Consider the following 27,812-nt stretch of genomic DNA (forward strand, 5'->3'; position numbering starts at 1 on the left):
GAAAAGAGAGAGGAAATGGTGCGTCTTTTGGTGCTTTTTCAAACAGGGGAAAAAACAAAGACAAGGGAACAAAAACGCTTCATGAGCAAGAAAAATTAAGTAATGATCTTGTGCCCCATTTAAAAAGCTTACGAAATTAAATACCCCTTCACTAGAAAATAAATGTTTTCAGCTGTCTCTGTTTGTACCAGGAAGAGAGAAAGTACCGCTCTGAATCTCTTTCTGAAGAATCCTTGTTCTTTCCCGTGCAGCTGAGGACTGGGCAATCACCTTGTAATTCTCTCACTGGAGACAGTTCCTGCGGCTCTCGCAGTGCAAACAGTGATCCCAGGAGGAGGTGCCCGCAGATACGTTTAAGTGAGATTGTAATAATGGAAAGGGGTGAACGGTAACATAAATGCACTTTTTTATTAAATCTTTCGTATCTTTTGGGGAACTACATTTTCACAAAAATATACAAAAGAATTTCTTTTTACAAATATTTACATTCAATATCAGAAAACAATGTTAGCTACATATTTTAAACTTAAATTTGACAAATATAGTCTTGAATTCTGAAACTTAACACTCCAGGAAAGTATTTTTTTAAATTATTTTTTTAAATTTTTTGTGAAATAAAGTACTCAAAGTTCATATTCAAATTTAAAAAAATCTTAATGCAAAAATCTGACATTTAATTTTTTTTTTATATATATATATATACTTTAAATAAACATACAACACTGTTACAGGGATTAGATGTTCATGGTGGAAACCAAAATGGAGTACACTTAAAACCATGATCCTTATTACAGTAATACATGACCATACCTTTGGACTAGTTTAAAATATCTTTTTTTATTCTTTTTTTTTTTTTTTTTGTTAAAGCAAGAGGGATTATCTGACACACTCCATAATGAAACACAACAAAGCTGAACAGACAACTGGATTTTAAGCTTAAAGAACTACAGTAAAATATTTTCCTAAGGTGACCTGAGAGGGGAGGGGAGGAGGAGAGGACGCTCTTGCCTTGAACAGAGCGATGCCGAAATGGATTTCCAGGTGAAAGACTGCAAATTACGTTAGTTTTCTACAGAATTTTCCAATGCCTTCATTAGCTGCCCCTTTCAGAAATAGCTGCCACCATGAAGCTATTTTCCTTTCTCGGTGTGAGATGAGGAGATAGTAATTAGTAAGGGCAGCAGAAAATTACGCTCCCTCAGCTGCTGGATTCCAACAGCCTTGGTGTTTTATAACCTACTGTACAATGGTCAGCGTAAGGCCCAGCTGCTGCTTTTTCTCTGCTAAAAAAAAAAAAAAAAAGGAATAAACCAAGCCACAAAGCTAAAAGTGTATGTATTTTTCAAGGGATGGTTCTAAAGCGTTTACTTAGATTTTTACATTATTTTAAATGATCACTGTGGTCTTGAGCGTATTCTGCTGTGAAATTTTACCTTGACAATGCATTAACTTTCTTCACAAATTAGTAATGCAGCTTTTCCGTTACCTAATATAATATGCTATATACCCAGAACTGAACTAAAACGCATAAACGAAGCTTAATAAGTACCAGATACCGCTTTAAAAAAAAAAAAAGCAAGCTATTCTGCACCTAAAATCACACCACGATAAGTAGCGAGTAAAGGAAAAACAGACCAGAAATGTGCAAAGTACGACCCAACAGCACCAACATTTCACAGAAGTACAGAAAACCGTTATTCTTTTTTTTCATGCAATTTGTGTCTGTGTTCATGCTTGGAGTTTCTTTAGAAAGTATATTTATTAAATTCCCAAATAATACAGTACAGAGCATGTCCTGGGCATGATGGGTGTTTGAAAAAAAAAAAAATCATGGAGTTACGGAAGTACCATTTACAGCTCCAAACTGAACCTCACAGATTCAGATTTTAAGTAACGTGCTGGAAAAAGGTATTTAACTGCTTTGCTTCTTGGGAAGAATAAATACCTCATTTGTCACCCGCTGGGCATGGAAAGATCCCTCCCCCTCCTCCCCAAGCTCAAGAATTTGCAACTAACAAAGTTAATAGAAAACTCATTTTCAGCAAGGTGAGGCTTTGTATTGGCTTTGTATCGCGAGTCACCGTCCTAACAGTGACGCTGTGGCTAAAGCTGATCGGCTTTTCTTGGGGGGACGGGAGGGGGGGAGTTGGGTTAAGGGCTCCTGGGGGAAGTGGAAAAAAAAAGCAAAAAGAAGAATAATGGCAAAACCTATTGAATGAATAATTGGAGGATATTACATAAAAAACTTCTTTTTCCTCCGGAAAAAGGCTTATAGTGGTGCCGAGGACTGAAACTAGAACACCCCCGCTACCTCTCTCTTCCAGAGCCCACCACTGCGATACTTGTCTCAATAATCTACATCTCCCGCCCCCCCCAGCACTTGCCTCCTGCCTCAGCCCCGCTGCCACCAGCCGAAGATGGCACTGGCCTCACGGCAGCTGCACGTCCAGGGATGGGAGAGCAGCGTTTGTCCCCTGCCAAAGAAGAATTCAGCCTACGAAAAACCAGTAAAGTACTAATGACGTTAATCCTCTGGTTTAATACACCTGTTACGTCGGGCCCACTTCATAGTGAAGCGGGTACAACTCTCTTGTAAGAATATAGACCCGTGTGAATCAGGCACATCTTTACACCACTGGAACGAACATGACAATTTTTAGGGGTATCATTAAAAAACAAAAAAAGTTTGAGGCTTCTTGTTTGTGGTTTGGCTATTTTTTGTTGGTTTTAAGTAAGCTCTCACATGACATCCGTGCCCAAACCGAGAAAGATACGTACTACTAAGGGCAATATCACTCCATAGTGTCTCAAAGTTCTGTCACAACAAGCAACAGCAACTCAGGAAACTCATTTTGGCTTTTGGAAGAGAAATGCAAACGCAGCGAGCGACAGAACATACTGCCCTCTCACATCCCAAACTCCACTGTCCGGCTATTTGTGCCGGAGTGTATGTTTCTCACGAAGAATTGCTACAGCCAAAAGTCCAGGTTAGTTATCTAAGCAGCACCTGTAAGGAGTTTGGATTATTATTTTTTTTTTTACATGACGTTTACCTTAGGTCAATTATTTCCTTATTTTGTAATGGCTTATTACGGGATAAAAATCAAGAACGTTACTAATTTATTTCTCCACATACGCATTCACAGGCCTACATTACATTCACCTTCCCTGACTTACTACACCTATGTTTGGAGGCCTAAGGCAAGGAAAGGGCGGAAAACTCAGCTCGGGTATGACGTGAACTGCCCTCTGCAGACACTCGTCTCCACCCCTCCTCCCTCCAGTCAAACACAACAAATACAGGCCGGAGCTTTAACACCCGTCATCTTAAATGCTGTGCATGCCCGGGAACAGAACCAAGAACCGGTGAATAATGTTTCAGTAGGAAAGAAAGGGAAAGAGGCCGTAATTGATAGAGCTTCACTATGAAGAGTCTTCTGAAGTACAGTATTTCTTTGGTTTAATATTTTTTATTTAAAGAATGCATTTAAGCTCAGCTGCACGGGAAGCTAAAATATGGGTAAATCAGAAGAGGCCTATAACACAATCCACGTTTGGTTTGTGTGGGAAAGGTGAGTTGCATTTGAAAATATATCCTCAAACTCTCTTACCTGAGCTCTCACTACTACATAGAACCTTTACCCTTCCAGCGTTTTCTCTGTTACCCACCTGCACGCGCTGCAGCGGGGCTTCAGCTGCATTAGCTGCTGCACTACATAGTTGTCCTGCAGGTACAGAAGTGGAAGGAGCAATGACTGGGAGCAGCTGCATCTTCCCAAACCTCGAGCAAGAAACGCTGCCGGCAGCCCGGCCTCCAGCCCTTCCTGCTCTCCAGCCCTCACGCTCCACAACCGGACATGGGGTATTTCCCATGTGGAACAAGCTGGTTGCCAGAAAGTGACCTGACTCCCCACCTCCACGTTGGTTCTTTGGTCCTGCCTTTGCCTATTTATGAGTTTTCCTTCCCCTGTTTTCCCTTGTTTCCTTTTCTTTCTCCTTTTCTCTCAGTTTATATTCACTGGTTTCCTGTTACTCCTCCCTCCATCTTCTGTTCCATAATAAAGAAGTGGAAATTATGAGAGTTGCCTGTTGTCACCGTGCTCAGACTTTACACCTTTTTTGTTGTTGTTGTTTTGTTTTACACTAGGGCTGGAAAGAGAACACATGTTCCATGCCTTTTTTTTTTTTTTCCCCCATTTTTCTTTTTCTCCAAAGAAAGCATGAATTGGTTGGATTGCTGGTTTAACAGATAACAAAAAAATAAATCAAGGTTACGCCTGGTATGCTGCTGGTAATCTGAGAAGGGGATGGTGAGTGGTTACCTGTTCTAGCATCAAGTAGACCGGAGAAAATCCCCCACCAAACCCACCTACTAATTTTTAGTTACTTGTGAGTGATTTTGGCAAGGAAACCTATTGTGGCTTTTACGCATATTATACACCTAAAACTATTATTATTATTTTTCTGAAATGAGATATGCAGAGTTTAGGTCTGAAGTCAAAAGTTAATTGAAGAGCAGAAGCTAGAGACAACCAAAGGAACGGGCTTGGTCTCACCCCGCCACAGCGACTGGTACAGAGAACACACAGCAGGCTTTGGCAAGCTCACGGATCTATCCACAGGAGCAAAAATCGGATGGTGCTATAAACTTTTGGAAAACAGTGCAGATTGCAAGGAAGCATAAGAAAACCATAAGAACAAAAAGACTATGCAAATGCAACACAGCTAGTGATGTTAAAATCACTGATGCGGCAATTTATTTTGTGACTTGCAATCTTCCCTTTCTGTAGAGTCTACAGGATGATTCACTTTGTCCAAAACACTGATGACGTTTGTCTATAGCTTATGCTAATAGAATTTAAAAAAAAAAAAAATCTTTAAAGATTAAGGCTTGTCACATGTGTGACACTGATACTGAAAACGGGAAACATGCCCACACCTTGCCCATGTAAGAATGGTATTTGAAAGCACGATCCTTTGCTTGTCGCACTGCTACCCCAGGAGCGGCAAGTCCAATGAGGGACTCCAGATGCGCGTGTTGGAGTGGACTCCAGGAGCAGGCGCGCGCTGCTGGGGGCAGCCCAGAAAGCAGGCCAGGCGCTGCCCAGGCAGATGCTCGGGGCTTGCCGAAAGAACGGCTGTCAAACAGCAGGGTTTAGGCAGCAGCCGAGAGAAGCGGATCATGGTTTTAACCTAAGCCACTCCTGAACACTATCAAAGTCCTGCTCTTGGTATTGAAGTCCCTTATTTTGATCTAGTTTCCAGATCCAGGAGATCACTTGTCTGCAGTGTCTGCTTTCTGGCGGTACAATTCCAGGTCAGTATTAACCCAACCTCTACGAAGTTCAGAGTTACTCTGAAATGGATCTTGCTACTATTGAAACCCTGATACTGAGCAAAGTCAGAAGTCACTCTGAATGCTTTCCTTCACCTGTCAACAAGTGACAAAGTAGCCTTAATTTTCTGAAATGCTTTATCCTCAGTTTTATACCATCTCTCGCCTTCCCTATCAACATGAGAAAGTCATATACAATGACTGCCTCCTTAAGAATAAAAACAATTAAGATTACAAGTCTAAATGATCGATCCATTTGGCTAATTTCTTCTCCCTGACCTAATCTCAACTGTGACCCTCAGTTCCTGCACTATGGCAATTTTCAGTTCTGTATGTTCTTTTTTTTCATTTTTGTTTGCTCCTATGAGCTGGATTTTCCTTGTCTCATTCTCTAAGCACACCTACACAGCTTTCAAGGGCACGTTTATTTTTTTAAGTGAAATGTCATTTTGCTTCTATTGAATCAGTTCGCTATTTTATTTCTTCTATTACAAAAAATTACTGCTGACCTTAAAGATCCCAAAGATGTATGTTTGCTGCTAGCCAGAAAAAGAATCAGAAAGACAATTACGTTTGAGAACGAAATCATCCACTATGAGTGATGAAATGATACACAGAACTTTTGCCTCCCCTTCCTTGGTGCTGTCTCATGACAGCAAAGGCTGCCTCCAGCTTCAGACAGAGCCCTCCTGCCTGCGTTTCTGATGCTTCCGAACGAAAGGCCGTCACTAGTCCCTCCACGCTCCAGCTTCTTCCCTGACCTGCCCCCTGGGGTTACGCCATCCTCCCGCTTCGCTGCTGAGCAACCCAGTCACCAGCTCCCACCGCCACGGCACTCTGTTCCCCTCCATGCACACATCCTCCGAGCACGGGTGGCAACACTTAGCAAGTTACTACAGTAGCATTTAATGTAAACAGCGAATGAGGCACAGTAACAAGCACCGCCACAGACAAAAAGACCGCAACGCCCACCAAGCTGCCATCTTTAACCATGCGTACAGCCAGCCATTCTCCTCAGCCGAGGGTTGCAGCTCGTCCTACAAAACATGCTCCCAACGGTTCTCAGGGAGAAAGCTGCAACCCAGGCTCTACCCACTCCTCTCCTCAGCGTTCCCGACCCTTCCCAGCTGGCTGATCCCATTTTACCCAGCAAACCACTGACCAGTTTTGCCAGGGAAAATACTCGCTACTGATACTGGCTGCAACAGGAGGAACAAGGCCGGTAGTTTTGTTTTTAAAGAGCTCCTCAGCTTCCAGCTCCCGTCCCAGCCCTTTACAGCGGCGGTGAGGTTTGGAGGAGAGCGCAGAAGCAGCAGGGAGATGCGAAGGCTCAGACTTTCATCCGGCAGCCACCAGCCTTGCGCCCCGAGGGCAGCCCTGCTGCAACTCCCCCGGCAGCTTCTCCCTGGTACTTCACTGCTGGCGTGGCATCTGAGATTCCTCAGGGCAAGAGCACCAATGGACAAATTATCAGTGGAGAGGCACAGCATTAACGAAGGGATTGAGGGGAGGGAGAAGAGGACACAACCAGTGACGAGGATGCGAGGAACAAATCTCTTGATAGTCCACGTACCTCCTTCATTGGGTGAAGGCCTACAGAAGGATCGTGAGGCTGGGAGACACTGAGCCTAGGATTTTGAGGAGAAAACTCAGAGAGGCAGAAGAATTTGGACTTTGATCTGGCAATCTGAGGAGGACAGACTATGAGGGAGCTCTTAACAGCCATCCAACTTGAACCGATGAAAGGCAACTTTAAAACAGAGGCAGGACAGATCTTACTTCAAGTCAAGAAGTCCTGCACAGATGTGTTTGATAAAGAACTGAATCACAGCTATGGAATAGCACACTGCAACTGATTTCTCTGGCATAGAAAAGATTTAAATGCCAGATACTAATTTTCATATAAAACAGACAGGCAGGCAACAAGGTTATGAGACAGATCCAGCCTAATCTCAATTCTCAGACGCGATTCCCCTGAAGTCAAAAACGTTACAGATCTCCCCGTACACTCATCACCAAACCCACAGAGTCTTTGCTCCTGTAGAATAGCAGCTGCATGACTGGCAAGGCTGTGCTAAGAACCATCATGCCAAGAAACCTGGTAATTTTTTAGTTCATCAACTTCTTGAAAATAAATATTTGTCATAGCTCGATATATAAAACGTATTACCTAAGACCATTGGGTAACTAGCTTTGTATAGCACATAACAAGCATTTTTGGACCTAGAAGTCTGGCTCATTAACTTTTCTCTCCCTTCTATGTGCAAGTCCTGCCATTCCCTCTATAACCACCCTGCACACAAGATGCTACAAGAAGAGAGGAGGTTTGTTTCTTTTTTACTTTTATCTGGCATAAGAGAATGCAAGAGGTGAATAATATCAAAGCCTACAGACTGACCTAAACAAATGCCACTGTTAAAGCAATGCTGGTTTACACAGAGAAAAAGAGCTTTACGTTCACAGCAGAATGTCATGAGAGTAGTGCTGATAATTAGTGTCTTCCGTTCCCTTCTGTCGCATGAAAATTAACCGCACTGATTAAAAAACAGGTTCAGTCTGTAACGCGTCTCTGTGACACGACTGAGACAAACAGCTGACAAAATCTTCCTCACTTGTGCCCAAAACACAGCCCTGTTCAGGTTTTCATTATCACTGAAATGCTTTTTCAATTTAGTTATGTCGCAGGATAGACTAAATGCACTTATGCTAGAGGTGACAGCAGGTCCATTTAAAGAAGCATACGATCGGACACTTTGTACAATCGGGAAAGAAATCCGAGTAGAGACCTCTCCCAGCTAGTCCTAACTCTGTTAAAAAGTTCAAATGTACAAAATATAATGTTTGGAAAGTTTATATTCTCTCTGAATCCCCCCTATGATGCTGAGAAAATAAAATCAATTCATATTGCTATGAAATTCTATTTTTGCAACTGGTGACATCCCAAGCTTTATCGATTCCGAAGACTATAAAACCCTCGCCCTAGTCCCCATTTCCAGCACAGAGGCTAACAGCCCAGGCAAGTAACACAGCAATAATCTCTCTTCCACTGAGAATACTTTTATTCACAAGGCAAAAATTGGAGTTAGACTTTTAGGTTGTGGGCAAGGCACTCGCAAAGTGAGCAAATCTATTTTTGCTCACGGAACTAATTTAATGTTTAAGTGCAACAAAAACACTAAATTAGCCATGAAGATCATGCATATCCAACGGCTTTCACCAGACATGACTGTGACCCAGGCCTCTAAACACAGAAATATTGTATAAGTGCTAAGGAATCAGCTCTCTTCTTTTCTGCTTCACCAGATGATGTTTCCTTTTGACCAGTCATAGAAATATCATTTCCATTATAATAATTAAACATTTATTAAAATACTATATATTTTAGAGTTAATATATGGTTTCTTTCAGTAATAAAATATGGAATACTCTTTCCCCCACCCCCCCAATGATATTCAGACCCCAAAACTTAAAAGGAGAAACATTCATGCTGAAAATAGATCAATGTACAGCACTAGGTCAGAAATAACATCTCTTGAGTAAAACCCCAGATTCTTACTGTGAAACTGTACATTGATTAACAATTCACTTTTGCCTTTCATCCATGTACTCCATTTTCAACATCTGGCAGTGAGTGAAATACAAACCCGGATTATCCGATGCTGAAGCAAATATAACAGCCTCAGCGTATTTGTTACAGTCCATCCTTCCGACAGACTCTGGGTACTTGTCTTTCAGAGCCAGATTGCCCCGTGTCTTGGATGAGCACCATTTCTGACGCATGCAGGGCACAGCAGAACGTCACATTGCAGTCCTGGGTATTTCATGCCTGGTACTTCATGCAGTGTCCCCTTTGCAAGTCTCCACGTCTCTCTCAATGAGGCATATGCACACATTTCCAGACAAATAAGCTGTGTTTTCAAAAAGATGTTAAATACGAGATTAAAAAGACTACAATATTGTTAAAAGAGATGACTAATACAGTCAAAAGAAAAATTTCAGTAAAAGCATAATGCTCTGAATACAGATGTTAAAATATTTTAATTAATTAAATCTTAACCGTTCATGTTAACATCTGGGCTATTTATTTTGTTGCAAATATCCATTTCTTCATACACAAACAGAAAAGCAAGAACACAGATGAAAAGATGAAGACTCTGAACTTGAGCTTTATACTGCTATGGATCGTGCACGTCCACTGCTGTGCACTTTTTGACAATAACGGCACGGATACATACCTGCAGTCATCCCCTCCAGCACTGACCACGTAGCGATCTCCACTTGTAAATCGAATATTCGTTAAGTGGGCAGAGTGACCTAAAAATCGTTTGTGTTTTGCCTGGGAAAAAAAACAAAACAAAACAAAACCACAAACAAACAAACAAAAAAGAGAGTCTAAATACTCTGTGTCCTCCTAAATCAAACATGGCATGCGTGTTTTTATCTGCCTTTTTACTGTGTCACATATTTATATCATTCAGGATGTTATATAGGTTTTCAAATGTGAAAGAGCTCCTAAAGGAAAACTACTACTGAGCTGCAATGCAGACTAAATTGCCACCAAATGAGGCAGCACCAGCAAATTGGGAACAATGCTCAAGCTAACACAATAAAATGAAATGTCACAGATTCACCTCTAAATTTTGTATAAAACTCCCAACACTGAAAAAATTATTTTCATTTTAAGCGTGTGAGCAGTTTACACTGTGCAGCCTCAAATCCTGAAAATTAACAGTGCTTATGTTAGCGAAAAACCTGTAAGCTCTTCCTCCATGGAAATACACAGATGGGACTAAAATTACCAGCTGTCTCCCTCATCTGTCAAACGGAGATTTGTGGGTAAATAAAACTAAGGGCTTTGAGATTTTCAGTATGAAGGCACTGTGCTAATGCAGACTGGCAGATACTACTACCACTTACAAGAGCTTATAGCAAGAGCCATTGCCCAAAACATTAGGAAAACTTTGAGGTGAACCATCCTTATGAGACTACAGAGCTAAACTTCCATAGATGCATCAAAAAGCTACAAATTTAGAGAAGGAAATATTTCCATCTTCCAGAAAAGCAATGCAGGACCATAATACCAACAGTACTTCTTGTTGTAGTGATGCAAACCAAAAAAATTTCTTACGAATTTTTCAGGACATGGGAAGTCAAACAGTTTGACCATGCCAAAATCATCGCCTGTTACAAGATTGATTCCCGAGTGAGAGACGCAGGCACAGTTTACATCAGCTTTTTCGGCATGCCGGGACCAGATTCCAATGACTTCATCCCCTAGAACACTGGAACAGAAGAGCAAGTGATTCTTTGGAAAACTACAGCAAAAACAAGAGAGTGAGGAAATAGTAAGCAGCTCTCATGTTGTAACTGGTTTTATAAGAATGTAATTTTCACATTTTATTCTTACACACACACATCTCGTATAGGTTTTACTCCATAATTAATTTTTATATCATTCCATAACTGCTTCTGAAACTGATTCAGTGACATAGTTCTCAAAATAATGTGGCTGATGACAACACTAAGACACAGAGGTGACATCAATAGCACTCATACTGTCCAGTGAGGCATTTGCCAAAAAAATGAATAAAGAAAGCACAATTAAAACCAGAACGCCATAGCGTAAGCATTAGATGAATTAAGTTTCAGCTTCTGGAAAATAAAAATATGTATATTCTATCAATTAGATGAGAAGTTTCCTTGAGTCCAGTGAAGATTCTTCATTATAATCAGAGAGAGAGAGAGAGAGAGAGAGAAACTGTCACAAAAAGAAAACATCATTATCTTAAGCTTCCAAACCGGACATTTATAGAAAATTTCCTTCGCAAGGCCTTGTGAAAAGTTGCTTTTTATTCATCTCTGCTTACAACATATATGCATATTTCCAAGAATGCACAGAAACAAGCACTTCATCATTTATTAACAGGTGAATGATTTGGGAATTTTTCTGTAATTTTCCCCCCCAAATCAGAGCACAGTACACTACATTCAAAAAGGAATGATTAACTCCAGACATACTGAATTGGGTCAGAAAACCACAGGTTTCTTGTTTACGTATCAAAGAGGTGACAAAAATGGATTACCCAAAGAGAAAAGAAGAAGCCAGCAAAATCAGAAAAGCTCGTAGTTTTAGTCATGTCTAATAGCCAGGATTTAGTCAGCAGAAGTCAAGATTATTATTGTTTGAAGTGGTTCATATGTGGAAAATTTTCAAGTCTTTATTCTCTATTTTTGTCTGAGGTTGCTAATCAGAGGACAATAATAATTAAAAGCAGGCAAAGGAGCCTGAAATGAGGCACAGGAAATTAGATTTGCATAAAGTATAAACACATTATTTAAATGTGAAAAAAAAATAAAATATGGTATCATTCTTCATGTAATTTCTAAGTGTATTTTGAATTAAATATAATAACTTTAAGGTATTTAAGAGTACTTTTGTATACCTTTTAATATGCAAATGTTAATAGCAACTTTAATATACAGATGCCATTAGTGTAATACAGTAAATAAAACTTGAATTACCACAGTCTTGTATTGCCTTTCCATATTTTGATATATTTTACTTTTCCCCTCTGCTCTCATCCCCAAATCGCTATTTTGAAGCATATAGTGCGGTATTCCAGGTAATTTGCAGAGTTCAAGGAAAAACTACCGAGGCTTCTAGAGATATATCAAAGGAAGCTAGAGATACACAGCGAACAGAAAGGCAGACGTTAGAGAGATCAGATTTTATCAGATGTCCTCACCAGTCAAACAGACCATGTTCTACCGAGGGAGTCTGCTGTCTTCTGCTGTACTGGACTGACCTGATCCATTGCCAGAGCAGATGGGTGCATTAAAAGAAAATATCTGACAGAATGAAGGGATGAAATACGCTTTTAAACAGCAGGTGTTTCTCCTGGAAGTTGCAAGTGTTTTAACAGGTGTAAATGTGAAAATCATTTACCTTGTCCAAGTAGCCCACGTTATTCTGTCAATCACAGCCTGGTCCACAAGCTGTTTTCCTGAAGGCACTTCATAGACTTGCCTTTTGTAAGACCCAGTAGAGACCTTTGAGATAACCACAGAGAATTTAGAATACGTGAGCTTGTTTGAAAAGGTGAAAATATAATTCTAAGGGGCTCTGAAAAGCATTTTCTTTACAGTTATCTTTTACTCGGTATATAACTTAGCTATTAATAAAACTTGCTCAATTAGTTGAAATTTCTCAAAAATCTATACAAGCATAAAACAACAGTGCAAAAGCGTAAGAAATCTTAAATTTTAAATTTTTTAATTAATAAAAAAATCATTGAAACATCTCACATTCTGCACATATTAATTCTATGTATATATTGTGTGTGTTAGTATGCATGCATGTCCATAAATAAATAAGGCAAAATAAACTCCTGTCTTTAAAACTGACACAAAGGTACTCCTCCCAGCCTGTACCTGTTGATTTCATAGTGAGGGCAGCTTATTTCTCCTCTCAAATGTGAACAAAATATAGAAAGCAAAGTATGCCTACTTTATTTTGATTTTAAGAAACGTCTTGAGCCCTGTGGCTGGGAGTTGTAACACCATGATTTTGGTCAGGGATGGCTTACAGAATGATAGACTGTACTCCTTCCTCTGTTCAGACAGCCCGTCAGCATCACAGAGGTAAAAATGCAGGGAGACACATTACAGTGATTTTGAAATCTGTTTCTCAATCCTGTGCTTATTTCTTGTATTTAGTACAGGGAGAATATTATTTACTATGAGGAGAATACTTGCAGAGTATCTGTCATGAGTGTGTTTGCCATTCAATATCTTGAACAATTAAGGACTGATACCTGGAGATAAGAGCTATCTGCAGAGAAGTCCATCTGGATCACAAAACTTGGGATATCTTTGCAATAGCTGACTCGATTTAGTGTGGGACCCAAAGTCAGGTCATAAAAATCCACTGCATTCTCACTGGAACCGACTGCCAAGTAACGAGAATCTGGGCTAAACCTGAACAGATAAAAGGTTTTTACGAACACAGGTTGGCACTTACAACAGATTCTAATATTAGAGACGCACGGGTAAATTTGCATTTCAAGTATCTGCTGTCCAGAACTAAAAATGAAGGCAGAGTATTTCGTCAAAATGACCTTTGAAACAAAATTTTCAGGGAACATACGTGCAGTAGAAGGCCACAATAATTTTGGTACAGCTGTCACGTGTAAGTGAACTGGGAACATCTCCGGAATAACTCTGTTCGTTATCTGATCTCATTACCATCTCAATGGTCTAACAACTTTGTGACATGCCCCTGATGCCTTTGAGTCTCTAACGCTAGACTTACAAGACTACAAACTAGAAAAATTAAATGCTGTAAATGAAGAAAAGCCAGACATTCTAGATTAAATGTACTGAATAAAAAGACATAAAATCAAACCTTTCATCTGCCTAATGTTATCTTTGCACAGCGCTTTCTTCCCCCCAGTTTTCCTTTCCAGTCTTGAAACTCAGCTTCCTGAGCTGAACAAATTCCTCACAGCCCCTTTTGTGTTACTAGGGAAGCTGCTTTATTTCTATTATCTCTGAGACACCTCAGGACAGTGTTCTGATTCCAGCAACCCCCTCACTCCTAGCAGGGCTCTCCTGCCTTCCTTCAGCAAGGTCCCTGTTTGCTCGTATTTCTCTCACTCGTGGCACTTTGCTCTGCGGAAGCCTCCCTTAGCTGGTTGCGATCGCTTTATCTCACAGAAGGCACAGTCTTGTCCTCCACTCAGGAAAGAGAAGACAAGTTTTACTTCTGATAACTGCTTTCTAACAAAACACAACAGAACAAACTGACAGACAGGCGCTTTCCATTGCCTCTCACCATCCAGGCTTCATCTGTAAACTTCTGATCTCATTTCATCTCCTCCACATCACCTCACCCTGCTCCTTTTAGACTTTCTCACCTGCCCCCTGGTTAGGACGGTCTCTTCCTATCGTCCATTTACTTCCCCATTCACCCTTCATTTTAACTAATCCTTTGCAACAGCAGCTGACACTCCCTCTATGGTACTGCCTGGTTTTTGACTGATTGCTACCTCTTATCTTCATGCACCTCCTCCTTCTTTATATTCCTAGTATCAGAGTAATCACACAAAATCCACATTTCACTCGCTGATTCAAGCTCTCTGAAATACCACCGCAGTGCTCCTCAGAACACAAAACTGTATTGTTAAAAATCAAAATAATACAGATTTGTAGAGTACTACAATAGGCAAAGGCATCATATTTTCTGACCTGATATCTTGAATCGCTGATCTTCTGTCCCTTTTTTTCCCCCAAATTTTTAGAGAGGTCACAAGCAAGATAATAAATTCTCCATTTTTCATGCCAATAGCTACCATATCACCTTCTGGGCTGTAACAAACAGTACGAGCTGCGTGTCCTAAGCTGACTTTGTTCAGCATCTTCTGTGAAAAAATAAAAACCCAGAAGAGTAAATGTTTCTATTTGCTCATATTTCAAAAGTACTTTATGCTAACTGTTTACCACTATCAGATGGATTATTCTCAGAATACATTAAAAAAAAAACCAACTTTTGAGTCTTCAACACCACCACGAGTCTAGGGTTTTTTAAATTTTTTTGGCTGAACAGCAGCTATTGTCCAACACCTACCTTTTCAGCAATATCCCAGAGTCTTACTGTGCCATCTTCTGCAGCAGAAAGGAAAAAATCTCTGGAAGGATGCGTTGCCAGGCCCCAGATTGGCCCATCCATATGACCATTAATTAGAATGTTACATGCAGCATTTTTCTCTCCAACTTCGATTATTTCGGCATTTCTTGTCCCGACGAGAATTTTCCCCTTGAACAACAGTGAAAGATTTATCTGACATAATACATCAACTACTTGTGATGAACAGTAATAAAGATATAATTCAAAGCTATAGTTCTGTCAAGAAGATTTGCTGAAATGAAGTAATCAAATAATAAAAGATAAATTATTTTTTAAACTCCCCTACGATTTATTAAAGTACAAAGCTATATATAAATCACGATGCTAGTTGAGTCACCTATTTGAAGTGCGAAAAGAAAATAGAAAAGAAAGCCTTAGGTAGTCTTTAATAAAAATATACACAGAATATTATCCTAAGTCAGTCAGATCTCCTGAAGTACATTTCTGCTGTAAAATCAGTTATACACACCTTCTAGCTCAACCTTTAATTTCAAATACTAGTTATAAGAGAAAAAGGAAGCAATCTATCATCTATTTAATGCTATAGATCAATCCACAAACTATAAGGTTTATTTTAAAGACACGGTGCTTTCTTTACCTTGCCTCTACAAACAGAGCGAACACAGTCCGTCAGTTGTCCTGTCTCTAGTCTGAAGGCACGACATCGTTTCAGCTCTTGATCCCATAGCTTAACTGCTCCTCCTTCCTTTGAACTATGAAGAAATCAGGAACAACCATGAGTATAATGGCTGGCACAAAAGAAGACAATAGATGTATGAAAAAATATATTATTTAATGTCATGCACTGTCACTGAGGCGTTTTAATATGTTTTAAATATATCATAATTTAATCATTAAAGATTCCATTTGTTTTTACTGAACAGGTGATGTTAATATGCTGAACCTCCCAGCTAAGCAAGAAATGATGATTCAAAGTCTGTGTACCACTTCACAGAACAAGCTGAAAGATGGTCACTGCTGAGCTTTGCCTGAATCAGTAGCTCTTCAGGAATTTGTCTAGTCAAAGGAACAGTTAAGTGTGTGAACAAACTGCCCTCTTATTATTAAGACAGGCAGAGATGATCAACATACAGTTGAGGGAAACAGGAAAGATACATATTTTATGGCTGTGAAATAAATGACAAACATACAGGAGAAAAAAAAAAAATCACACAATATTAATTGCACAAGATACTAAACTAATGAGTGTTAATCATGAAAGCACCACATATTTCCCACCCACTTTCAAGAGAACTGGTATTTCAGTAAAGAACACATTAAATTTTTAAAAAGTTTCTAAAAAGGAGATAATGCTTAATGAAAGAGTTATAAATCTGGCATTTCCAGTTGAGCCAGGACATGTTTTACCTGTCTTCAAAGAAAAGAATCTCCCCCGAGAGAAAAGAAAATACAGTGCTGTGCAATATTGATCTGCCAGTGTTACAACTTTGATTACTGAACGACCCCTGACAAAGAACTCCAGAAGGTTTAATCACAATTACTGCTTTTGTACTTGCAATATTCTTTGCTTCCCAATAGCAGTGTTTTGACATATGATTGGTCATCATCCTCAGAAAAAAGTTTTTATCAAAAGAAGCTGGCGAACTGGAATTAAAATGCCAAGGCAGAAGCAAACATGCCACTTTCCTACATGTAGAATCTGTTTTGTGTACTTTCAATGCTCCATTTTCCCACAGGAGATGAATTCTTGTTTCTTACTGTTATTTATTACTATTTCTTTCAGGTCAAATACTAATTATTAAGAGGCTTTGAAACTAAGCGGTAGAGAGAACATTCTCCAAATAAAATCATGGTAGTTTTTTATAAATACTAGAAGAAAATATTTCAAGCACAGGAACAAATAAATTTTCAAGCTGGGTTTAAATATCAACCAGGATTTTCAAGGACTATTTAAGGAAAAGGTAGTAAGTGGCCCATGTCCTGCAAAATGGGGGACTATCATGCCATCAGATGGACTGTATTACAGCTGAAGCATTTATTTTTTTTCTTTTACCATTAACAAGGTGCTAAGGAAAAAAATTCAAATGCTTGAAGAGATATTTTGTTTACAACCCCAGAAACAAAGGATGTTGATGTACCTTAGATTTTAGAGAAAACAACTTGCCTCTGCCATCATACCTAAACACATCCTTCCTTTAAAAGCAGCTGTGCATTATGCCGTTATAATATTTATCATTCATTTATTTAATCACAGTTGAGCAAATTACTTGGATTAACCTCAGCTCAACTTCAGAAGTAACTTTTTAATGCTTAAAGCTGTATTTCAAACCAAATGTTTTTGCCTTCTCTCAAAAATAATATTGTTGTGATAAATATCATTGAAACATTTAATAGTAAGATAAGGTGATTTCAAGACTACTTTTGATTATAACAGTTCAGCCCTTTCCTGCTTAAGGAGGGAAAACTGTACCAGCTCTTTGATAATTTAGTATTTGTACTTGGAGAAACATTACCTGACTGATGTAAAGCAGTATAATCGATAATGCAATATAATTGATAATCCATTCACATAATTTATTTTACACTTGCCTATTATTTTTAACCAAAACAATATAAAGTCTTCATCATAAAATGCCTGAAGAAGCTTGCACACGTGCTTCAGAAAGATGACTGTTATCTAGAGGTTAAAATTATGAAGAACTGCTTGTAAAGCATTTAGATTCTGATTCATCCCCCTTGACTTCAGGTACTTGAGCAAGGTCAGGATCCCAGCACCTCTAGGCTTTCTCTTAGAACTAACGGAAACAGAAAAAAAAAAGGTACTTGAAACTCATGTGGGCTTACCTGCACTTTAGAGGTGGTGGATGCTTTTTTTTCCTTACTGCCTATTCAGGGATCCAAAAGTGACTACTCTTTTAGCTTTGATGTCTCAACTGCCTAGTGTCAGATGGGATAAATCCAAACCACTTTTAAAGAATACATGTGCATGCAGAAAAAAGAAAAAAGACGACTCACGGCCTTTCTTTGCCTCCTGTAACGATCAAACCGTCTCTTAGCGTGGTATACATTGTGAAAACAGGTCCATTGTGAGCTTTGGCCACAATCCGTATCAACACATGATCTTTCCACACACAAACATCTCCACTGATAGTACCTGTAAACGTCAAGTTATTCTGAAAAGGGAAAAAAATATACTCATCATCTGATTCTGGGTAAGGCAGGAAGAAAAACATTCAGAAATAAAGATTGCCACCATTTGCATTTAGGCTAGGTTGCTTTTATTTGCTGCTGTATAAGAGCAAATTGTGGAAGGGGTAATAACAACCCGTAATGATGAAACAATGAGCTCTTTCTTGAAGTCTGAAACATGCTTTCTTGTAGCTAACAGGCTCTGCACTGCAAGAAGAAATGCAATGACTAAAGCTTCAGCAGTAGGGTTATCTATGTTTTCAGCCTATGAAGTGTGCAAACTGTGGTAAAAAAAGTAGAAAACCAAAACCAGTTTTAACATTTCACACGAACAGGCACTTTGCACCCCCTTCTATGTACATTATGCTTGCAGTCATTTTTGTTGTGTGGTGAAGTTACTCACTTGATTACAGTAACCATTAGTTTACAAAGAAAACAGTTTGACTTAACTCAGAACTAAAAGCTGCCTATTCTTCTTTACTTCTGCTTCCTGTTTTTGCAAGGTAATAAATGTAATTGCCTCTAAAATTTAAGGGCAACAGGAACTGGTTATTGAGTAAAACTGTTTTAGTAACTTACATGAACAATCCTCATATTCAGTATCACGTGTAGTATTTTAGAGTACCAGCATGCAAGCACAGATTTGGCAAGAACACTTTCCTTGACTGAGGTGGGCTGATGCTCTACCTCCTTTTTTAAAGGGGTACATGGGGGGCGCCCCAATAAATGAGTAAATAAAAGAGGACTGGAAATGAATTTGGGAGCAGATCCTCTGATCATCCTCCCAGCACAACTGTTGGGCTGTTTCCAACTCCTGTGTAGTAGCACCTGAACTGGCACCTTCTGAGACAAAAATCAAGGAAGAAAAGCACTCCCAGAACTGGTCCCTACAGGAAGTATGGAGAACACACCAGGTTTGGCTTTATTCGGTTTGCATAGCTTTTTACAAAACCCCTGCAAGCTTTGCATCCTCAAACAACCTCATACCATACTCCAGGACATTCAGCATACAGCCTGATTTTCACGCTAAGAACATCCCTTCCTAAGAAAGCTCACAGAGATTTCCCAAACCCCAGGCTAATGGCTGAGCTGCGCATCTCTAACAGTTATTGTTTAGAAGATATCTTGATGCTTTGTAGGGCTCTCTCTTAAATCAGAGGTACCTGAGAAAGAGAGAGACCACTCTGGAAAAGAGGTAAGTCTCATGAAAAATGAAACCGTGGGCCAGTTACAGTTTCAAAAATCAAAATCAATAGTATAAATTCAGTCTGGACCTATCAGGCAGACCAGCAAGCAGGACAGTAACACACACAATAAAAGAGAAGCACCCCTTCATAAAAGCAATCTATGTCTATCTGCACAGCTGAAGAGATGAGTGCTGCTCATACAGAGCAAGTCCTGAAATGGCAAAGCCCTGGAACTCAGCAACAAGGCCTGCATCTGCCAAAAAAGCCCCCCAAACAAAACAAAACTCCACTGTGGTCACCTAACGTCATAGATATTAACAAACGCCCCAGGACAGTGCTGCTCTCAGATCACCCATGAGTAGTAATGCATACAGATTATAAAACAGTCACTCCCAGCATAAAATTAACTTTATTTCTATTGTTTGGCTCCTGCAGTCTAGAGTCAGCTTTGTTTTACCTGGACTAAATACCAAGCAGCGTATTATCAGTCCAAAGCACCTATATTTGCTTTTTTTAAAACATACAAATCCATAAGCTTTTTTCTTTTCCGTTCTAAAGAAAGCTGGTATTAGTTCTAACTAGCAGGCAAGCATTAGAAATGCCAAACCGAGTTTAATAAAACAACTGATAGATTCATTAGCAGGTTAGAAAAGTCTCATTGACCTGAATAAAGGCAGAAGAGTAAAAAAAAAATTTTGTTTGCATGCATTTTAATATAGCTTGTTAAGGTACGTACCGCTCCAAAAGCTACAGAAAGCATCGTTTGCATTCGGGCATCTTCTATGGAGCTCAGCAGCCCTTTTTTACTGAGAAGAGCTCTTCCAGCCAGCGTCCAGAACCTCACGTGTTTGACTCCCACAGAAACAAACTGGGTATCTGAATCTGGCCTGAATTCTGCTACAAATATACGCTGGTTATGACCAGCTCGGCTGGCAATTTTGGCACCTGGCAGAAAGAAAATGGACATTTTGAATTTGTTGAGAAAAAAAATATTTATTTATGATTAAAAACAATATAAAAATAATGGAGAATTATGAGTCATCCAAGAGCACACACATTGGGAAGAAAAGCACAAACTGCTTCTAAATTAATACTAAATTAAGATGTATATTTAAAAAAAATCATTTAATAAGACACAGTAGCAAAGCGTAGCACCTAATGAAGGTGCAATCTACTTCAATTTTTAATTTGCTCAGGAGTATAAAAAAGTTAGGAGCTCAGATCCAAGTACATTTCCCTCTCCTCTTAAACTCAGACTCCTCTGAAAATCCCAAACTCTGGACAAATTACAAGTGATTAATAAGTGACTTCTCTGCAAATTTTGTCCAAAGTTAGAAAACTTTCTCCTTTCTGCAGAAAATGCAGAAACTGACTTCGTTACATATGGTGTTAGATTCAAAGGTAATGCCTTTCCAGTCTCTCCAGAGGTGTTAAAATCAGACATTTTGACCCTTATGAAGATTCCTCGATTTGGATCCTTAGCTGCCAATACTGAATCTGTACCAACTCTTAAGAATGAGCACGTTCTGACTGAAATGGCAGTAAGCTGCTGCAGGGGCTTTTACCACACATTATTCATACTACCCAAGACTGTATAAATACACATTTGACCTTGCGTTCCAGCTCCACAGGATCCAGCAGACAAAGCTGTGAAGGATCACTTTTTATTAAGTTGAGAGCTGATCTTTAAACTTCCGAGAGATACTAGTTGATCAACAGAAATCTCCAAAGAGGAAATAAACCCCTATGACAAGAGAATCCATTTCATAATCTGGGCATGGCTTTGCCAGAAAGAAAGGAGATGAGGAGAGGAGATGACCAAATGGTTTTAGCCTAAATCCTGAACTCAGATCAAAGCCAATCTGAAAACATGTAGCGTAGCTTAAGACACCAAGTACATAGCTGCACAGAGGAGCTGTACTGGCATCACATTTCTGCAATTTGCAATTTTTTGGGGGATAATTTTAGGAGTACAACAACCTCATCAGTAATCAGGCGTTAGAGAAGAACAAGAACAGAAAAGAATAGAAAAATTCACTTGGGAGCAAAAAAGATATTATAAAGAGTTTTTACCAAGCAGCAAAGAAATGACTGAAATAAATAAAGAAAAAAATAAGAATGAAGACTATAATTTTCTTTAATTGTTTTAACTGGGTATCAGTGAACTATCTTAATCCTTACACAACAGTTCCAAAAGATATATATAGCAGTTACTAGAATAGGCAAGTACATTTATTTTACCTCTTCTTGTACAGAGCATACGCACAGCACTTATTGTAATAATTTTTGATCTGTTGATAACGTTTATGTTACAACTGCTCTTGACTCAAGCCAACATACCCTCTAACAACATAAACGCATTCTACAAAAGCAATCACTTGCCCACCTTCCTGCCACTTCCAAATGGTAATGGTATGTTCGGGATCCAGCCCTACAGAGAGCAGCAGTTTGCCAGTGGCACTAAAACTGACTGAACAAACGCCCTTGGAATGGTAGCACCGCAGTACCGACAGCGTCTGTTTGTTCATTGCATCCCACACGTGAATAGAAGGAGCTGTAGCTACACAAATATAAAAACACGCAGTTAGTACATGTTTTGAAAATGGTTGACGATTGGCTTATTGCAGCAGTTAATATTTTTTAATAAGACAAAATTGTTCTGGTCAGACAAAAGAAAAAGAAAGAAAAGAAAGGAGATTTTGGCCTCCCTTTGGAAACCAATTTACGGCAAACAGGATCATTAAGCAGGACTAAGAAGCTGGCCTCATTGCACTACTGGAGATGAAAACTTTGCTTAACCTGCTACTGGACTTCTGAAGCACAGCAGAAGCTCTGAAAGCAAGCTGTCTTCTCCTGCTTTTCTCCTAGTGAAACTTAGCTCAGCACAGTAACTCAAAAACCTTCATAAATATTGAGTAGATCATCAAGAACGTAATTTCTATATGGGGCTTTTTGGACAACTGATAGCTACAGAGAAATTAGTTTACAGTGCAAGACCAAAATCTCCTTTTCTACAAAACGGCCATCTGTCTGAAATGCATGCTCTCTTAGGAGAATGTCAGCTGAACAATCAGCTTGCTCACTGATGTAGAAGAACTAGGGTAACTAATTTAGTTTGCATTGTTTAGACTGCAAGCTCTTTGCAGTAAAAACTCTCTTCCCATGCTTCTAGTGCACGTGATTATTTCTATTATCATGACAGCTAGGTTGTTTTTTGTTTTTTTTCCAAATGCAATGCCTTCTTCAAAGATCTAGCAATCCATGTATAGTTTACAGTCTCTGAATAGCATCTAGCGCGTTTTCAGGACAATAAGGTTCCCTCTCCAACTTCTTTACTTCTGATCTCTAGCAAATCTGACTGCAGAGTCTGGAGGTTACTCGTTATTGTCGTAAACCCAGATTCACATAAACTAAATTATATTTCAGCTCCACACTTTGTGTTTCTGATCAGCTAAATCTAGTCCCTCAAAGGCACACATATGATGGGAAACAGTAGGCACAGGGACCTCGGTAAAATTTTAGCCACATGAAAATAAGTTTTTGAGCACAATTCCACAGCTGTTCCAAAACAGTCTTTAGATTTCCTAATTTCTTCTATTTCCCACTGGAATTTTCTCTCATGGCACCAATATGCTGTTATCATCACCTTTTGAGAGGTACTACAGCATGGTATAGACAGGCCATTAAAACAGAAAGGGCTGAGGTTGACAAAAACCAGCATGTCTCAAAATTTTCAGCAAACTTCCTGTCCTTATGGAAAGTTGAGGGAAGAGAAAGCTTTATTATGGCTCTGAGCTGTTCCTTCCTCTTCAGCACTCCTCTTGGTAAAACTCTGTATTGCCCTTGACCTGTGTACCTCTCCTATAACCTTGGCCAAAATTTTCCTTTCGTGTAGCAGACAGAAGCTTTCACCCAGATTTCATGAATAAGAACTGACAAAGTCTTTCAGAGCAAGGTTTGCAGGACAGAGAACGTGGACTTTTGAGTCGTCCTACTTGACAGTGTTCTTCTGAAAGCCTCTGTCCTGACATTGCGTCCTGCTTGTTGAGTTCTCTAGCTGCTCAACATCTGCTCTCACAAAAGAGATTTTCTAAGGCGTCATCTCCTTCTGGGAGAAGTTAGATAAAGCTACCATGGGCTGGCAGGGCAAAAAATACCTTCAGTAAGATGAAGCAAATCTATACCAAGTCATTATGAGATTTAGTTTGCCATTCCCGCCTATTACAAACATTACTGCTTCAAGAACCCCTGCATCACTGTAGACAACAGAGAAATGGAACTAGAAAAGCAAAAGTTGTTGGTAAGAAAGGTGCCAAATAGCCATGGATAAATTTTAAGTGAAACTATGCAACTTTCTAATGAAGGCAGGCAGCAGCTTGGATTCCAGACTAACGATTCCATAAAGAAGAAAAAAGTGAGAGTGCTGGTTTCAGGCAGTGACAACAGAATTTAGTAATATACACAAGCTCAAACTAAAGTTGCAGTAGGAAGAAGGCAAGTGAGAGAGGGAAAGTCTCCAGGCATCATATGCAGGACTAGATATGTTTTTTCATATAAACAACCATATCATCACTGCTTCTTTTATACAGTTTAAAAGTGTGGGAAAATGTACCTATATTCTTCCTCCCATCCTTAGAGCAAGCACAATTTGGCATATTTAAAAGAAGTCAACACACATTAAAAATGCCATTGTACATTTGTTCTTCACAGAACAAGCTTTAGATCCACATGAAGATTATTATACTTTCTAGGTACACATGAACACACATTTATGCATCTCTGAAGATGTGTCACAGGACAATTATGGCTGCTCAACAATGAACTCATTCACACATGACAGTGATGAATTTTTAAGATTACTGTTGAAAAAACAACATACTAATAAAAAAATAGCTCAGTGAAGACTGTCAAAGACCCAAAATGATACTGAAAAAAAATTAAACCAACATCATAACAAGCATTTTGGATCAGTGGTAATAACTGCATGACAATCATACATAAATGCGAAAGGTGATTGTTTTTTTTCACTCAGTCACCTAGGCCTCCTCAATAGAATTTACTTCAGAAATACGTATTTAAAATTATACTCAATTGAGTGTCTAAACCAAATGTTAATTGTCAGCCCCAACACATCTATAAAACCTGCAAGTGTACACAGGAATGCTACAGTAGCAGTAGGTATTAGGACTCACTAATCGCTGGGCAGCAAGAAGGGAATATGTTAACAACAAAAGTAGTTTTTAAGTGTGTTCTAACATTTTAATTGTTTCTATATTAGCAATTTGCTGAGCTGCTCTGGTTTATATTCAGTGCTGACAGTAATATGACTGATACAGGGTTTTAATAAACTAAAAATGAATTCATGTCACTTATCACTCTATAAAGCTGTAGACAGCTACCAGATAGGCTAACTACACCTGAAGATGTTAAAATTTTATTTCCCTTACCTGACATATCTGCTGAGTCTCCTGTAATGGAAAAGCAGCAGAAAAATAATTAGACCAGAAATAATATAAGTGCTAAAGAAAATATACGCCACATTTAGTGTAATTTCCTAACACACACATTGATGTCATCTCTTTGCATTGCAGCAGCACCAATACTGCTTTCAGTGTTAAAGATGAACAATTACTGATAAAAGGCAGTCATATCAGAAATAAAAATTCGTAGAATGAATATATTTTGATTTCCATTTTGAGTTACAACACAAAAATCTAGTTTTGGTGTATGTTAGGTCTCTCTCTGCCAAACTAAATAAAAAACATATTTTACACGTTACTCATATTTTAACAAAGTAAGTGAGAAAAACCCCACTGATAGCTATTCTGCTAAGAATTAATTTTTGAGTCTGAACTTGACAAGTGACAAATACAACCAGTGTTCTTCTATAGGAGCATTAAGAAATAAGGATATAAAGGTTCAGGTACTGGGAAGTATTACTGAGACACTGCATAACAGCATTACAGTTTAAAAATACTTGAAATAATGCTTCTGTAAATCTTTTGAAGATTTAAATCACGATGATGATGCTATGTTTGTGCCAGTCATACCAGTAGGAAAAGTAGCAGCAGCTAAGTGTGTTCTCTATGGAGTATGTGCTCCTTAACATCTGTTCAGAATCTAAAAATAGGTACTGTTTGAAGATATTTTGCTTCCAGCTCATTTTTCAGATTTAACTCTCTCCTTAAAAATATGTTTTGTAGTTTAAGTGTCATCTGCTCCTGATTTGTATGCCTTAATCCACATTACAAACAGTTAAAATTGTTCTACTGCTAGTTGATGTAGAAATAATTATGAAATAAAAAAGCTTTCAGGGTCCCATGTTTCTTCTTGGGCAAGATGCACACTGAAGAAAATCCATGCAAAGGACAAATTTTCACATTATGCCTTCATTCTTCCCATATTTATATCATATGGAAAGACAAACAGGGCCAGATTAAGAAATACACTGAAAAACCAAATTTCTAAAGACGACAAAAGGTTTGTAATTCTTGCAAATGTTCTTTGCAATCAAATCATAGGCAAAAAACTTCTGATAATTTTTTCCATTTAAATAATTTCCATTAATGATTTCTTTAAATTGTTGTGAGGCAAGAAACTCACCAAGAAAGAAAGCTATTTTAGCTAAGCAGTTACAATTATCAGTGAGTCAATTTTAATGAGACATGCACCTAAAAATCCAAAAGACAGAGGGAAGCAGGCAATAAACTGACAAACTGACCATATTTAGATGAAACGCCTAAACCAAACCTACAGGGAAAAAAACCAAAACTATTCAGCCTAAAATAAACTAAGGTTTTTTTTATTTATTTTATGCACTAAGGGAAACTGTGGTTTTGAATCTGCTGAGAAACAATTAAAGGTATGAAAACTGCAACTGGGTTGTAGGACTACAAAAATAACAATATTCTGCAAAATTCAGAAACACTGGTATTAGTTCAGCCATGCAGATTCTTCTTTTTTTTTTCCTTTTTAAAACCTGGTTAGTTCATAGATCAATTTGAACATTACTATGAACCGTAAATCTAAGTTTATCTGTAGGGAAACACCATTAGGGTTTTGGTTCTGCCTAGAATATTACAACTATGTATTATCAAAACATGAATTAGGCATTATAAATCTGCCTGATGAGATAAAACTTCTATAAAGTGACATTTATTTTAAGAATTCTGTGTTTAGTCCATGTAGAAATTAAAGATAGCTCAATTAAGCTTCTTTGGAAGGCCTATGACTCTTAGGAAGGCCTAACACAAGCTGGTAGTTAAATAAAACCAGGCTAATTTCATGGGGCTTAACATTTCTAAAAAAAAAAATTTTTGCTAACACTCCAAAGAAAATATAAGCTTAGTCTTAATGCCTCAATGTTTTTTGTTCAACTTTATTAAATTACACTCAAAGAAACATATAAAGAGGACAGGTAACTGAGTAACATTCATACAAACGGAGATAGCATAATCAAATATTTCTGTGATTTATCATGAACTCACAAGGCCCTAATTGCATGCTCCTATGTCAATTTCTTTTTACAAAAATACAAACATACCTACTTGGCCAGTTGCCACTATGTTGGTAAACTTGGGGTGCTGATTTACAGTGAGGCACAAAATATCATCATTGTGTTCCTGGTAAAAAGACTGAGAGCCTAAAAAAAGCCCAGAAGTCCAACTTTAATTAAAACATTTATACATACACAGACATGCTTAATGTTTGAAAACTTTATAATATTTGTGCATTATGGTGATATTGCAGTTTGGAGCTTAAAAACAGGAAACAAACTCCTAATTTTTTTATCTCGATTTTAACACATAGCACTCAATAACTCCGAACTATTCCCTCAAATTTTCTGTATCAAGTTACTTAAATATCACAGAAACAAAGGGCATTGCATTACTCTTTAAAAGGTCTAAGTTATCTGAACTGAATTGGTTATTGGGAATGAATGTACGTGATACAGAGGACTGAAAAGTAAACCAAATAAAAAATAATTAACAGAAAAAAAACATTAAAAAACTATAATGACCCCATTGATCAGCTGTTTTAGTTTCTGTGATCATTTCAACAAGCAAATTTCAGAAAGTTAATACCAAAATAATCAAAGCTTTACTTCCTTCAAAATTCAGTCACCAGAAACATTTCAATATATTTATGCAGCTATTGCGAATCATTTCTACAGACTGAATTTTCAGCAAATAATAATTTTTCCACATGATTTAAAGCATACCAGTTACTTCATAAACTGTAACTCCACACGTGTGAAGAAACATTTTTCCTCAAGTGGGTTTTCTCCTACCTGTTGCCACGTTATACAAGATGCCAATAGACGCGGTATGATATATTACATCAGCACCATCATTCAAATAGTGCACGTTGTTTCTACAGTCCTTGCCTCGGTACCCAAATACAAGCTCCAAAATTAGGTCCTAAAAAAAGATATTTCCAGCTATTAGATACTCAA

General features: G+C 38.5%; 1 protein-coding gene across 3 annotated transcripts in view; it reads right to left on the reverse strand.

Annotated features, from left to right (window-relative positions):
* Positions 1–384: 384 nt before the first annotated feature.
* The window catches only part of EML5 (EMAP like 5), a 113,157-nt gene continuing 85,729 nt past the window's right edge, over positions 385–27,812 (reverse strand). For 2 of the 3 annotated variants that reach the window (XM_074585463.1, XM_074585467.1), the window contains 14 exons: positions 27,648–27,777; positions 26,901–26,999; positions 24,805–24,825; positions 21,744–21,917; positions 20,094–20,302; positions 17,997–18,154; positions 15,619–15,733; positions 14,961–15,149; positions 14,582–14,754; positions 13,150–13,312; positions 12,282–12,385; positions 10,464–10,617; positions 9,571–9,671; positions 385–9,243 (listed from right to left, as the gene is read on the reverse strand). In XM_074585463.1, coding sequence (XP_074441564.1) covers positions 9,207–9,243; positions 9,571–9,671; positions 10,464–10,617; positions 12,282–12,385; positions 13,150–13,312; positions 14,582–14,754; positions 14,961–15,149; positions 15,619–15,733; positions 17,997–18,154; positions 20,094–20,302; positions 21,744–21,917; positions 24,805–24,825; positions 26,901–26,999; positions 27,648–27,777 — 1,827 coding nt within the window. In that variant the 3' untranslated portion in view covers positions 385–9,206. The remainder of the gene's footprint in view (positions 9,244–9,570; positions 9,672–10,463; positions 10,618–12,281; positions 12,386–13,149; positions 13,313–14,581; positions 14,755–14,960; positions 15,150–15,618; positions 15,734–17,996; positions 18,155–20,093; positions 20,303–21,743; positions 21,918–24,804; positions 24,826–26,900; positions 27,000–27,647; positions 27,778–27,812) is intronic. The other variant, XM_074585464.1, reaches the window with a different exon arrangement.

Source organism: Larus michahellis, chromosome 4, assembly GCF_964199755.1.
Source record: "Larus michahellis chromosome 4, bLarMic1.1, whole genome shotgun sequence".
NCBI lineage: Eukaryota > Metazoa > Chordata > Aves > Charadriiformes > Laridae > Larus > Larus michahellis.